The sequence below is a fragment of the Perca fluviatilis genome, chromosome 1 (assembly GCF_010015445.1).
Source record: "Perca fluviatilis chromosome 1, GENO_Pfluv_1.0, whole genome shotgun sequence".
NCBI lineage: Eukaryota > Metazoa > Chordata > Actinopteri > Perciformes > Percidae > Perca > Perca fluviatilis.
Genome location: NC_053112.1, coordinates 41,979,312 through 41,995,317, shown reverse-complemented (window position 1 = coordinate 41,995,317; position 16,006 = coordinate 41,979,312). Strand labels below are relative to the sequence as shown.

Genomic DNA, 16,006 nt, shown 5'->3' with positions numbered 1-16,006 from the left:
TTGTTCATGGTGACTAACATCAGGTGTACAGTCTAAAATAATTGAATAATATTTGCAGTCCCTGATTTCTGCCACCATTACCTACATTATTTTGTCACTGACACACTCTATCAGCTCATTCTGGATAGTCTTACCCAGGTACGTGTTGCGCTGCATTCCACTATCAATTCGTCCGATGTGGTCTTTTAACACCGGGTCAAATTTTGCCATCAGTTCCACCTCTTTAAGGAAGTTCCCATTGTTGGCCTGATGCAAAGTATCGACAGACCCCCTGAGTGCAAGATTCCTCTCTGCCAAAAACTGAATCATACTAATCAAACGGATGAGAACGATTTTTTTCTGCCTCCAAAAGGGCCATTTCTATTCATTAGTGGTCTTCTGCTTAGAAAGACGGAGGGCAAAGTTTTCCCACTTCACCATATTATTGCAACGATCTGGACTATTCTCATGCTGTTTCAGCAAAGCACCTACATTTACCCAATCACGCTGTCCCTCTGTTGACATTTTTGTTGACTTTCTCGCGAATAATTTAAGCAGTAAACCGCATCATTTTTCTTTGAATAAATTAACCAGCTTTGCTTGATTTTTTTCTCCATTAACTAATTGTCTGTACATATAGTGGTAGTGAAAGCTTCGTCCATGAGATTTTTTGGGAAAGGTGAAGGTGTCACTTATTGGCACTGGCCCTCTTCTTACCAGATCAGTCCTTTCGGAGTCGGACAGGAATGCTGACAATTCAACTGGGACAATTGGAGGAGCTGTTGATCTATCTTGATAGCTGGAGCTTGTTGAGGGAGTGGATGGGAAGTATATAGCAGTGGGTACAGATGTAGAAGGACCTGTAGGGTCATTAGATTAAAAAAATAGAATTATAACATAACACAGGATATTTTACAGTAAAACCAACACAAAACAAAAGCTGTTAGATCAACTGACCTGTCATGCCGGCTGAGGTTGAAACTGATGTATCAGTGAATGTAAGTGCTGGTAACGGCTCCTCGCTTTCAGGTGCTGGTAACTGCTCCTCGCTTTCAGGTGCTGGTAACTCTGCAGTGGATGAACCTGCAATGATAAAATAAATAAATAAACAAATAAATAAATAGAGAAATAAAAAGCTATGTTAAATGTGTCATGTCATATTAACAGGCTATAAAACCATTTGCCATCAAGAAAAAGCTCACCTGCTGTATCATCAGCTGTGGAGGCACTTCATGAAACATCAGGGGCACGTAGAGTTGGTTGAGCTCCATAGTACTTCAAGAGTGTTCCTGAAAAAAAAAAACATTGCATAAGTGCATAGTTGATCGAGCAGAATTAGTTTATTTTGCCATCATTACTTACACCCATCAACAAGCAATTCCACACCTAACAATTCATATTCTATTGGCAAATGAGGCATAATTGCAGTATGGTGAACACTTAACATGGTGATCTACTGCAGCCTAAATATGAGGGTAGCACCGCTACATCACTTGCCACCATATTAATAAAATTGAAGTCTATTTTCATCACAGAAGTCTCCCCACCCAACATGGTATATTTTCTCATAAAGACCAATACCATCTCTCACCAAAGATCTAGGCCGGCTACACACTGGCTGCGTCCCGTGAGCAGTCTGTTGCGTGTCAGCTGCGTGGCGGCTGCGTGGATTTTTGGAAACGCTTACAAACACGCTTGTGTGTCGCGTGGTTCTTTTTCTAGCATGCACGCGGACAGAGGACTCTGTCCATTCAACACGTAGCTACAGCAATGCTAGCTGGCATCCCTTACACCTAGAAGGTTACTTAAGTTCCCCTTCAGCTGTTTTCTCCAACTTAAACTGATATCTATCGATACGTGAAATACACCTAGATAAATGTTTATTAATGGGAGACATTTCACTGTTGATGGCGGGGATTTAGCTCTGGTGATGGCTTATCATCATCATCATGACAGCTAGCTAGCTAGCTAGCTAACTAACTGCTATCATAGCTAAAGCTGCTACCTCAAATGAGCACAAAACATACTGTAATCACACAAATATACCTTTATCTTGCTCTTTTTTCTCCTCCTCTGTCCTTTTCTTCTTTCTCTTTTCGGCACCAGAGGGATACATCCAATTTTCTTGTCTTGAATTATTCATTCATTCATTAATTTATGCATTCATTCATGTCACTTGTTTTATGTAAAAAAAAAAAAAAAAAAACTCGATTTGGGGTGCTTGGCCACCAGGGGGCCCCAAGCAGCCGCTTAGTTCGCTTATGCCTCGGGCCGGCTTTGTCTGGAGGGAGTGGATTTGTGCTGTGTCTGTGGTGCAGGAGATAAGGCAGGTTGGGCAGGGTGAAGTGAGGCAGGTTTAGACTGGGTTGGGTGGGGTGAGGAGGGTGCAGTTTGGATTGGTGGGGGATTGGTAAATTGTGGAGGACATACTGTGGCTTTCTCAGGTGGCTGAGTGCAGTGGGTGAGGTGGAGGCCTGGCTGTTCCTGAAGCTTGTTTCAGGAGCAGCTGTTCCCTCAGATGGACCAGCTCTATTTCCAGTTGTGTAAACTGTTCTTTAAGGAGGGTAATTGCGTTTTGTATCTGAGTTTGATCTAAACTGGGAGGGTCATTTTCTCTAGTACCCTTTATTTAGAGAGTGTGGCCAACTAGGGAATCGAATGTTCTGAGCATACCGTTCTGCGATTGGTTCCGAGGTGGTCACGTGTTTTTTGGACTCCATGTTTGACACCAACATTCATCTGATTCCCATTGATATAGTGCAGGGAATAGTGGAAAAGTGTAATAAATTATTTAAAAAATGACATAAATCACTGAAAAAATGCCCAACTGTTGTGCGTTTGGCTGCAATGAAAGACAGGGAAGCAGCATAAGATTTCACAAGTCCCCCTATGAAGCAAAAAGGAAAAAAGTGTGGGAGCTGTTCATTATTGTGTGTTAAATGTCAATTTCTCTCTTTGACATGATAACAAATTACATAGGACAAATCTAGTAAGACCATCGTTAATTTGTACATTGCTGAAAAAAGTTCTTACACTGCTTTAGAAATAAATGAAGTTTGAAGTTAGCCTTATGCTAGCATTAGCTTTTTCACTAGCACTCCATGTACCTAAATGCTTGTGGTCTTGCCACAGTCATAGCTATGGCTTTTGGTCTCGACCGAGTCCAGTAGTGTGTCTCAAATCATGCACAAGGGAAGTGCACTTCGTACACTATGTACTTACTTGCATAGTGCGTAAAATTTGACGGGGGAGTGTTGTCTCAAATCGCGCACTGCCTTATGTAGCCTACTTACCGGAAGTGACGATCAAAACATGTCAGTCCTCCTCCTTCTTCTGTGAAATTGTGAATTGTACCCAGGGCAGAGCATTCCCGCCACCTATTGTCGCCCGCGAAAATTACATTTATGCTTTGTTCTTCAAAATGAATGCGATTGTTTTTATTGTTGCTTGTATTTGCCCTCTCGCGAGAATGAGAGGATTGCGACGACGCCGTCGTGTCATCCAACTCCTTTTAGCGGAAAACATACCGGTATGTTGATATTCATACTTTTCTAATTCATACTTCATACTTTGCTACTTTGATAATTAATTTTTTTTAAAATACCCCAAAATGACCATTAGGAGTAGCAAAAGTGGAGGAATAAAATTGTGTCCAACTGATATTAGCTAACGTTAACATAGTCATATTATGTTTATATAAGAATGTTTAATTTTAATGATTCATCTATTAGCTAGCCAATTACAGTGACAATACAAGAGTAAAGGCATAGGAAACCCAATAGACATTTAAATAGATTCTATTAATTTTTCATTTCATGTATGCTAGCTACAGTCATGCAAAGTACAACGCTAAAGATAACACACCACATGAAACACATTCAATACAATTTTATTTTAAAAGATGGTCCTGTGTTAATTGTTCTACAGGCTCCCAACAGGGACGGACTGACAATCTGTGCGTTCTGGAAAAGTCCAGAACGGCCGTCCAACCGACGGCCGTCGGCAAAAAAAAAAAAAAAGTCTATTAAAGCGATATTAACAGCCAACAGCAGGGGACGCAAATACAATCACTTATATACTACGTGTAAAAATAAAACTGAAGAAGAAGAGTCGGCCTAGACGTGAGCAAAGAATTTCCGTAGACCGGTGTTATAGCCCTACTGGTTTCTACCCTAACTGGTTAGGCTGCCAATGTGGTTCACCTGTGTCACCAGATTCGTCACACAATCACAAACATATTACTGCCGATTTTCAAATCGTTTCCCAGATCTACTGTCGCAAAAATGTTTGTCTAAGTAATCACCACATCACAGCCACCTACAAAAAAAAAAAAAAAATCTAAAAACAATATAATTATTCAAGTTCGGGTTGAGCTGGTTTCGATCTTGTGGCATAAATATAATAGCTAACACCCCAGTCCACAGCTCTACGCAGTGAGCTATCAAAGCTCTGAATGAAACTGCTTCTAGTCAAGTATCTATCAGCTACGTCATCAACCAGGTAACATTTTGATTTGAGCTGATCTAAAACAACTGGTTACCTGGGCTTAGTTGAGGAAATACCCGATGATAGTTTTCTCTCTAGTTTCTTTCCTCACATCTACGGCCATATGGACTACTACTGCTTCATCACAGCCACATACTAAGCTACACATTGTGACTGATACATCTTTTTTAACAGTAACGATAACTCGTGGTCTAATATTGTCGATATACACAATTGTTACCACCGAGTCACAGAAAAGTGATAGTAGGCTACACGACTCAGTTTGAATGCATGGTCTTCATGATTTACTTGTCTCTCCTTTTGTGTAACCTATATGGTATGGGATATAGTAGGCCTAGCCTAATATATACTTCAGAATTTGCAAAACAACGGCTTGTAATACAGTGTTAACCTACTTGAGTTTGGCTGCGAATTAACCAAGCATTGTAATGTGTCTCTAATCGAATCATTCCATCCAAACTGATATAAAGTTGTTCTGAAATCTAACTCCGACACAGCAAAGTAGCTATTGATATTTTTTAATGAGCTTATTCATATTTAGTGATATGAGTTTCTATCTGGGTTTAACCCAGTGCGCCCCTTGTGGACAAAATAAAACACCAGCAATTACAACATGAGAAATATCACATTCATAGCCTTAATTATTAAAAGCCACTTACAAAAACGCATTCATAACGAATCAGTACAATTGCAAGAATTGTGAAAAAGAAAGTTGATCTGTATATGCCTTAATCGCCTCACAGTGATTGCTAACATCAAAGCAAAATTTTGTTTTGGGTTGATCTGAAAAAATAATAGGCCTATATAATTTCCTGTGTCTATAATTGTAATATTGTAGCCTCCCTTCGGCGTATCTTAAAATACCCGACATATCTGTTGTGATTTCTCTATCAACACTTTTTAAATGTAGGCTATAGCTTAATGTCCACAATCACATTATGTAGCCTATATTATTTTTTGGAAGTGGCTTGCTATGAATGTGATATTTCTCATGTTGTAATTGCTGGTGTTTTATTTATGTTAACTATAATGTTATATAATTGTTAACTATTATATTTATGCCACAAGATCGAAACCAGCTCGACCCGAACTTGATTGATTATATTGTTTTTAGATCTTTTTTATTTTTTTGTAGGTGGCTGTGATGTGGTAATTACTTAGACAAACATTTTTGCGACAGTAGATCTGGGAAACGATTTGAAAATCGGCAGTAATATGTTTGTGATTGTGTGACGAATCTGGTGACACAGGAGGACCACATCGGCAGCTGTTAGGTAAACACAACATACGGAAAACCAGTTAGGGTAGAAACCAGTAGGGCTATAACACCGGCTTTGACGTGAGTTCATTTCACATCAGCAATACTGGTAAGTGCCAGGAGCAGGAAACATTATAGGCTGCCTTTATCCCTATCTTAGCGAATTGCATAGTCAGCTCAACATGAGTGTGCATCATGATTATGAAAATTATCGTGCCATTTAGTGCTGTCAAACTTAACGTAGGCTATTTAATAATTTCTGTTAGGTTAATTTGAAACATTAAACGTGTTAGAAATGAATCGCGGGTTGACCGCGATTTCACTCCGTTGTATATGAGAGATTATTGAGCTCAGTTTTGCTGCTATAGGATGAAGACTATGGTATTAAATTAAACGGGAAAACATCAGGCATGCATTGGTACCACTCTAAACGTGCTAACTAACGGGGAAGGGGGCTAAATAATTCACCAAATGTAACCAAAAGTTTAGCCATAAAAATCCTAGCTTGCACTTTCTGTCTGTCTTCCATCAGAGTGCAGTTTTTCCTTGTCTTTCATATCTGCGTTTACTATTGTGGAACTGGCAAAGACCTGGTGGTTGTTTGTGAAAGCTTCACAGACAACATTGATAGGGCCTAGTCATTTTCATCATTTCACAGCCTTAATATGAGTTTAATATGACATTGAGAAAATATTAAATAGGTTATTCAATGCTAATAATTTAACACAAAGCAACACATGTTATATACATTTATATTTGAATAGTTATAGTATATAATAACTAACACTCTCAGTGTAGTTTTGGTCTAGGCCTACATAATATCGAATCCCTATGTTCAGGTACAGCAAGTAGCCTACTTTATCTCTGAAAGTGTTGTCAGTAATGCTCTGTACTGTTTACTGTGTAATTTGGGGTTTCTGTAGCCAGTGACATTTCATTATTTGTATTTTAATTTCAATGCAGATGTAATGAAATTGTACATTTTTAGTTTTATTTGAAGGCTGAGGCTTCATTAATAAACACAACCCCAGTTATCATCATTGGTTTTGAGATGTTACTTGCTGTGAATACCTTGTCTGATAGGCAGTATTGTGGCATAGTATCAGGATATCCTGACTAGTGTCTGTTGCGCACAGCTACGGGGCGAATGGCCGGGGCTGTTTTTTAGCCCCAGTCCGTCCCTGGCTCCAACCCCGGGCAGTACTGCCAGGTGAATAATACGGTGCCGTTGCTGGCACTGTACTTTGATGGGGAAAGCGACATGAGGGTAGACTTCAGACTCTCCAGGGGATCCTTTAACGGTCTGATGTTCATCCTCGGCACAGCGTGTGACCATGGCTGGGGACCCGTCATCGAGGCCCTCGTCTTCCTCTTTTGGCTAGCCAGTGGTACCTCTTACCGTGTTGTAGCCAGAGCCTTTGCTATGCCCCGGGCCACTGTGCACCATGCTGTCCACAAGACCAGCAAGAAAGTCCTCTCTCTCCTCCCCCAGGTTGTTCGGCTTCCATCAGAGGAGGACTTGCCTCATGTTGGTGCAGGTTTTGCACGATTGGCCGGGTCAGCGGCCTTCAACAGGGTTGTTGGCAGCATTGATGGCTGCCACGTCTGTGTGACGCCCCCCATCAAGGTAGCAGCCTGTTACCTGAACATAATTTGTTTTTATTCTGTTCAATTTCAGGCTGTGTGTGACCACACAAAGTTCATCGATGTTTTCATTGGCTTCCCCGGGTCGGCTCATGATGCGAGGGTTTTAAAACACAGCCCCCTATACTACCAGCAAAGGTACCCTCCACCTGGTTTCTGCATCATTGGGGATGGTGGCTACCCCTGCCTCAGGCAACCCATTGCCCTCATGACTCCCTACAGGCAGCCTCTACACAACCAACTCCAGGTCCGCTTCAATGGGCACCTGTCTAGAGAGAGGTGTGTTGTGGAGAGGGCCTTTTTCATCCTGAAGACCAGATGAAGGTCCATATTTTTGAAGGCGCTGGAGGTGGATGTCCTCTATGTCCCGGAGGTCATTGCCTGCTGCACAGTCCTGCATAACATCTGCTTAAGCAATGGGGACCTGTTGGAGGCAGAAGATTATGTGGAGGGAGAAGCAGGGGACTATCCAACCAGCCCCTCAAGGTGCTATCTGTGGAGCAGAGGACAGGCACAGGATGGCAATCACGTGTGTTGTACCGGACCACGATTATGCAATTTAAATATTATAAATGTATTGTTGTTCTGCTGTTCTTTGGTGAAATGTTCTGCTGTTCTTGTTCTTTTGTGAAATCTTATGCTGTTCCTTTGTGAAATCTTATGTTGTTCTTGTTAATCAGTTCACTAATCAGTTCACTAATCAGTTCAATAATCAGTTCAAAAAACATTTAAGCAATCCCAGAAATGCTTGTTACTAGCTTAGTCCTTACGTTTTTTTTTTTCAGCCCAGCATATTTCCTTGGATTAGGGTGGCAACTAAATCATGATTGCAGCTGATGCCATGGTCCTGACGCATGCCCTGTTACACCCTGCAGTGCCCTCCAGTGTCCTGCTACATCCTGTATCGCCCTGCAGTGCCATGAACTACTACATCTATTTCTAGTCACTGTTCCATTATCTTTACTGTGGTTATTATTGCCACTGTTCATCACACACCCATATATATATATATATATATATATATATATATATATATATATATATATATATATATATATATATATATATACATAGCTCAGAGGGTAACCATCACACTTTCAGAGTACAGTAATAGACAGATCATATAGTTATTAATTAAATGTATTTATTTACAAGCTTCTCCAGCAAAGACAGGAAGCACTCCTCCCTCATGCCTACCTCCCTGTCTCTCCTCTCATCCCTCTCCCTCATCTCTTTGTCTCTTCTCTCATCCCTCTCCCTCATCTCTGCGAAACTCTGTTCCTCCCTCTCCACTGCCTCACGGTGCCACCTCTCCTCTCTTTCATCTCTTGCTTCCTCTCTCTCTCTTGCCTTCTCCAACATTTTCTTCATCTCCTGCTCGTACATCTGCTCCCTCTCTTGTAATTCCTTCAGGGCCTCCAGGACATCCACTCGCCTCCGTTTTGGAGTGGATGTCGTGGAAGCCCTGGCTGTGTCCCTTTCTGGGGTCACCACCGAGGGGGGTTCAACAACCGCCACGTCCTGGGATGATGAGGCAATGAGAACAGGCAGTGTTACAGACGGCCTGCCCCCAATTGCCTCATCCATCAGAGAATACCACTTCCAGAACGCAGCAGTTGCCTCACCCCCCTCAGTGCTGACCCCAGTTCTGGGGCATTTCAGATCCTACGGACAACAGAAAACACTCCAATTTAAGATCAAAACATAAACTAAAATTAAATGCTTACATCCTTAGGGCTGATTAACTCAATGATTCTGACAGTTAACCAACCTTATATTTTTGTTTGAGATTCTCCCATTTAAAAAAAAAAAAAGGGGGGGGTAACCCTGTCCTGCAGCCCTCGACTCTCAATGTACGCCCTAATGAAAATACAATTTGTATGAGGCTAGCAATGTAAAATATAGGTCCACAGTACAATATATAACGATAGGAAGATATGATTTACATTTACTTACTCATATCCATTCAGGCCAGCATTCCGCTTGCCCGTAAAGCTGGAGGCGTTCACCGTCCTCCATTTAATGAGGGACCTTGTGTCCTCGTCTGTCCCTAACGATTATGTAAGTCAGGTCAGGACAGAAACAGCCCTATAAATACGTTATAACATTACATGCATTAACGTACTGTAACATTACTGCTAACGCTCGCAGCTTAATATGTATATGTAATGTATATTTACAAGATCACACATCTAACGCTAAATCTTCTACAGTGAGGACGATAGTGTGGCTAGTTAGCCTCATTTTCGGCGTAATTAGAGTATTTACAGTTGGAATTTCGTCATGCCACTTATGTAACATCTACCCCAGGGTCTAATAAAGCTAACAATGGTGTCGGATTTCAATTTAACACATTTTTGTGAACATAAGGGGTATAGAAGTAACTTCATACTCTTTGGTTTAACTGTGCCGCTGTAAGATAGCTAGCTAAGGTTAGCTAAAGCTAGCTTGATAGTACGTCAAATTACGGTACATATAAACGTTATAATTCGCGGTACAAAAATCATCACCAACTGCAAAATTACCTTAAACAGGTGGCTTATATGTTATACAAGTATAGCAAAATGATTAAAAATTACATTTGTAATGCTCTGTCGCTGTCGCGTCTTCGGCCGCCTTTTTATCGAAAGTTTTTTTTAAACTTTTGTTAGCTCCGCCCCTTCCGCTACGTAGCAAAGATGGCGACCGTTGAGTGTGGAAAGTGTCCATCGATCCACACTAAACTTTTTGACCGTTATGAGTGGACCATCCGGGTACTTGTAGTGCACTGCATTTACCACACTTCGACGAGTGACATTTTGAGTGTACTCAGATAGATAAGTACAGAAGTGCGCGATTTGAGACACACCACAGGTGTCTTTATTGTCTTCATAATAATACAGAGGGAAAGTGAAACACAGCTTGGACAGGGATGTTGTTCGGCTTTTTGTCAGTACCCGATCCGTTCCACCTGCACAATCCGTTCTGCGCATGTGCAAGATGACACGTATGCCATGACGTAGGCGCAGATGATAATGCTGCGTTCATTCCACCACCACCTTGGAATAACGGCACCGCTTCCACCTGCACGATCCGTTCTGCGCATGCGCAAGATGTTCACACGCTAGCCTCCAGCTAACGTTAGTTAGCTAATAGCTAATTCGGCGGACCGCTAGGTGATTATAGCGGTAGCTAACGGTTAATACGGAGCCTCCCCCGGGAAGCTAACGTTAGTTTAGCTAACGGTTAATTCGGCGGACCGCTAGGTGATTATAGCGGTCTGCCGTTAGCCTCCACCGGGAAGCTAACGTTAGTTTAGCTAACGGTTAATTTGGCTAACCGCTAGCTGATTGCAGCGGTCTGCCGTTAGCCTCCACAGTTAAGCTAACGTTAGTTTAGCTAACAGCTAATTCGACTAACCGCTAGCTGAGACAGCATGTAAACTTTAAAAGACCCTCAAAATAAAACTTGAAAATAAACGTTAACATATATAACAGCTGTTACATCAGTTCTACTTTACTTGTGCTCATTTAAAATATAATCACTCAATACTTGTCTTTATTGTTATTACTGTAATGTCTTAATTTAGCTGTAGCCTGCTTTTCCCATTAAGTTTGACTTAACGTTATTTTAGACTGAATCTAGCTGCAGAAACAACGTAACCAGCCTGTTATTTCGAGGTGGCATGAACGCAGCATTATCATCTGCGCCTACGTCATGGCATACGTGTCATCTTGCACATGCGCAGAACGGATTGTGCAGGTGGAACGGATCGGGTACTGACACTTTTCAGAAGTTTGGACAGCTACGCCGATGTTTGCTAACGTTAGCGCAACAGCGTTAGCCTAGCCTGCTAGGTAGCTAAATATTACGACTGCCTTCGGAGTTTCCTATATCTGCATCCAAATTGTCAACATAAGACCTGTGGTGTTAGTGCTCCTTTTGTACCATAATTTTATTGAATGAAATATTAAACTTCGCTCCTCTGAGATGCGTGGGTTTTTGTTACGTTACACACAAAGCTAGCTATAGTTAACCTGTATGCTAGACTGGACATTAGAAAGGTAAACACTGCTAAGAGACTTATTAGGCGACGTGGTCACTCACTACATGGGTATTTTTTAGAGGCCCATTTACGATATAGAAGATAAATATACACTGGAATATGTCTTCTCTCTCTGTGCTTTTTCTTTTATAGTCTGAAAGTCTTTCTCAAACTGTCTTAGGTCACCTTGTACCATAACTGTCCCATTTGTGTAGATGTTGACTGTGATGGCAACAGTGTCGGGATCTTTATCTTTATTTCTTTTTTGACTTTCCACCCATTGCAGCTCCCTTCTCTTTTGAATGACTTGTAGTTCGAGCAGATGGTACGCACTTGGTAGTTGGATGAAAAGGATGATATGTCTCACATCACCATGTTTGTAGTGGATTGCGAATAAATCCTCTGGTCTTTCCATCATTACTTTTTGTTTGTATTGTTTTCTGCTGGTGTCACTTCTGGCCTCTGGCAGCTAGAGAATGTTCTCAGCACTGACTGGCAGTTGGGGCATTCTGAGCTTAGCAACGGTTGCTATGTTCTGCTGCTGTTGGCTGACTTACTCTGCTTGCTAGCAAGCTAATATGCTAGCTCCTCGGTTAGAGTTTAACTTCAGCTCAAAATATTTAAAAAATAAATTAAAGAGTTTTAAAGTAAAACATAAAATACTTCAAAATATCAGCACAGTGACGTATTCACTCACTTTGTAGAAAATGGGTCTTCTAGATTTGAGATGTTTTCTTGTTCATCCTGATGGTGGCAGTTGGTGGTTTTTTTCAGTTGTTCCGCAAGTATTTTCTTATTTTCCTTTGTGGGTTTTTTCCTCCTCCTGATGTTTCTTTTTCTTCCTCAAGGTATAGTTGAGTTTTCAGTTTAGATATTTGGGAGTTTGTTTCATTTTCAAAAACAAAAAAGTAACAAAAAAGGACCAAATCAGGAGCTCATTTTGATGCAGCTGCTTCTCGTGGAGCTGTCTTCGACCTTCACTCCCATGACTTCTCTCTCTCTCTCTCTCTCTCTCTCTCTCTCTCTCTCTCTCTATTTCCCTCAACCTTTCTCTGTAGGTGATGCTGAACAGTCCCAAACTGATTGAGGAGGAGAAAGCCAAAATGGCCACGAAGGAGAAAGCTTTGCAAGAGAAAGAAGGAAAGAATAAAACTTCAAATAAAACTAACAACACAGTGAATGGGACTGGTGGAACACCCATACATGTCAACACTCTGCAGGTAAATGGACCAGCAGTGTGCATGAATATATTTCTGTCGCTTACATTATTTGTAGTAATCATCACATGCATCCTTCGAAGTAAATTACATGTAGCTTATTATTTAAAAAAAACACATAAAAATCTTAGTTTGATTAATCTGGAGCTTGTTTTTTATTTTGAGTTGTGAGGAATGAGTACAAGAGTAAGAATGGCATTGAACTAGTTCCCTAGCAAGTACTAGAAAGCTGTAAGACAAGACCCGAACCTTATGACGACTCTTTAAAGTTAACGCTATGAGTGACAATACTCAGTCACTCTCTGTCTTTTACCAGGTGGTAGAAACTCGCTGTAAGAAAGTTTGCACCTCCAAGTCGGACCTTCGCTCCCATGACTTCAGCATTGTGGGATCTTTACCTCGAGACTTTGAACTTTCCAACTTTGACTGTTACGGTAAACCAGTTGAAGTGTCAGGGGCCCTCAAGTCCCAGACCAAAGCCAAAAAGAAACCAGCGCCACCCAAACCTGTCATACCTGCTGCTGCCAAACGCATCGACCTCTATGCAAGAGCCCTGTTCCCCTTCACCTTCCTCTTCTTCAATGTGGTCTACTGGTCTGTCTATCTGTGAGGGGTGGAAGAGGAGGTGCAGGTGGAAATAAAGTGGTTTGCATCCTATAGTTTGTCACCATACTGATATTGAAACTACATTGAACTTACAAATGACATAGAAAATTCATATACTGAACTATATACTGTTAAAATCCAGATTTGCAACATTTCCGAGCCATGTTTGCAGAGCTGCAGAGACTGCTGTGGTCCCTGGGAGTAACTGTAGGCTGTTGGCTTGAGTCCCCTTTAAACCCAGGCATTAAGTAGACACTGCATGTGTGTCTCTGTCTGATACAGGACATTGTGCTTGATGTGAACTAAACCCTGCTGTGGTGATACGTGTACATTAGAAATATATGCTTTTTATTGGGGGTAAGAGTACTGGTCACACTGAGTATGTTAAAGGGTAACTTTGTTGTTTCTTTTCAACCTGGACCCTATGTTCCTATGTTTTTGTGTTTAAGTGACTGATGGGAACGATATATATATTTTTTAAAGATTATTTTTTGGGGCTTTTCCACTTAATTACATAGTGACATGAAAGGGGGAGAGAAATGGGGGATGACACGCAGCAAAGCACAGCGGGTTAGATTCGAACCTGCGCTGCTGCAGGACTCAACCAACATGGGGCAAACGTTCTTACTGGGTGAGCTAGAGGCCACCCCAGAACAGTAATATTTGAAATTGGTCCAGAATTAAACAAGATCGCTGCAGTCGGCAGTCAGCGAAACAAGCTATAATGTAAGTTATTGGACTATTGTGCACAGTCAGTTAGCATCCACTAAAAGTTCTGTTTTTGCCACTGACAGGCTCAGATTATTATTCTACGTGTCTGACAACATCATGGAAAGGATCCCTACAGAGATAGACCTTTTTGTTAAAGAGTAAGATCCTTTTTGAGTAACGTGAAACAGCCCCGAAATCACCATCACCAAACCCACCAGACTCCATGTAAATAATCAGTACTTTTATCATCGTAAAACAGACCTCATTCAAAGTCAACAGAAACAAAATAAAACTATCAAAAGCCGTCTTGGTTTCTCTTTCCACTGTTCCAACAATCACCACTCTGATTTGGTTGAAATAAACCCGTAATTAATTATTTACATGGAGTCTGGTGACAGTGATTTTGGGGCTGTTTCATGTTAAACTAAAAGGACCTTACTTTTTAACAAAAAGGTCTATCTCTGTAGGGATCCTTTCCATAATGTTGTCAGACACTTTAGTGGACGCTAACTGACGGTGAACATTTGTCCTATAGGGTTACATTGCATCCCGGTTTACAGCTACCGGTTTACAGCTGCCGGTTACAGCGTTCTTGCTCAATACTGGACCAATTTCAAAGATTGTTGTTCACATTAGTCACTTAGACACCTATGCATAGGAAAATAGGGGCCAGGTTAAAAAAACAACAACACAAAATTACCCTTTAAAAAGGTATAGAACTCCAAAATGGCCAATACTGACTAAACAAGACAGGACAAGGAAATAAATGTATGAGCATACAAAGAATAAACATATTGTTAAATAATTGAATAAATCATTACAAACATAAAATGTCTGTTATTTCATCATCAACATTTTTATTGTTTGTATTTTGAAAGATGTATGTGTCATGGTTATAATGTGGAAATAATCTTGTATAAAGGAGATAAATGTCCCATATTTTTTTCGTTGGTTGGAGTAAACCCACGCAAACACGGGGAGAAGATGCTGGGAGGCGCCAGTGCTCAGCCACTGTGACATCCCAAAGGCAAGGCAGAGAGTGTATCCCCTCAAATACTGAGCAATTTCTGCTCCGGCATCATCAAGAGCGTCCTGACGGGGAGCAACACTGGACAAGTTTCTCAGGAAGTGTAATATGTTACTCTTTACTTATTACTCCTTAAAAAATAAATATTAGTTTACTTATTACTTGGTATCAAAAGTAATTAGTTACATTACTCATAACTAATTGGGTGGTGATGGAGCAGTGGATATGACACATGCCTTTGGTGTGGGAGATCTGGGTTCAATTCCCACTGTGGTACATCAACCACTGTGTCCCTGAGCAAGGCACTTAACCCATAGTTGCGCCAGAGACATGCAGCCTCTGACATATGTAGCAATTGTAAGTTGCTTTGGATAAAAGTGTCAGCTAAATGACATGTAATGTTACTATATTACCTTTGCGCACCCCACCCCCCCAAAAAAAGACTCAAAACAAATGCACAACCTGCCAACTCCTTCATAACTAATTCTACTTTATTGGAACAATAATTAACCTCACAGGAGGAGTCAACAATCTGCAGAACTGCAAACATTCAGCATTCAGGCTGTTATTTATTTACATGGGCCTATTATTTTTTTTTTCGAGTTTCACGTAGGCTTACATTATGAAAAGGACCTGGCGACGCAGATTCCCATCACCGTAGTAATTCTGCCCACGTGCACAAGGCGAGAGTGGTGAAGGACACTGCTCTGCTCTCAGTGACATGTTGGATAGTCTATATCCTTGACGTTTCACTTTAGGGATTATTCCGTTGCAGCCGGAAATTCCTCCGGATTTCACTCTTTTTGGCTATGGTTAACTGCTCCTCAGATCTCTGCAGGGTAAATCCAGACAGCTAGCTAGACTATCTGTCCAATCTGAGTTTTCTGTTGCATGACTTAAAAAACTTTTGAACGTACACGTACCACCAAAACAAGTTCCTACCCGAGGCTATTTTGCAGAGGCACCATGGCTCTGCTCAGTGCTTAGCACCGCCCAATATGATTGTGATTGGTTTGAAGAAATGCCAATAAACC

The 16,006-nt window shown here is 41.1% G+C and overlaps 1 protein-coding gene across 2 annotated transcripts in view; it reads left to right on the top strand.

Moving 5' to 3' along the window:
* The window catches only part of LOC120565855 (glycine receptor subunit beta-like), a 123,587-nt gene extending 109,503 nt beyond the window's left edge, over positions 1 to 14,084 (top strand). For both annotated transcript variants that reach the window (XM_039811914.1, XM_039811920.1), the window contains 2 exons: positions 12,470 to 12,631; positions 12,945 to 14,084. In XM_039811914.1, coding sequence (XP_039667848.1) covers positions 12,470 to 12,631; positions 12,945 to 13,238 — 456 coding nt within the window. In that variant the 3' untranslated portion in view covers positions 13,239 to 14,084. The remainder of the gene's footprint in view (positions 1 to 12,469; positions 12,632 to 12,944) is intronic.
* Positions 14,085 to 16,006: the final 1,922 nt, after the last annotated feature.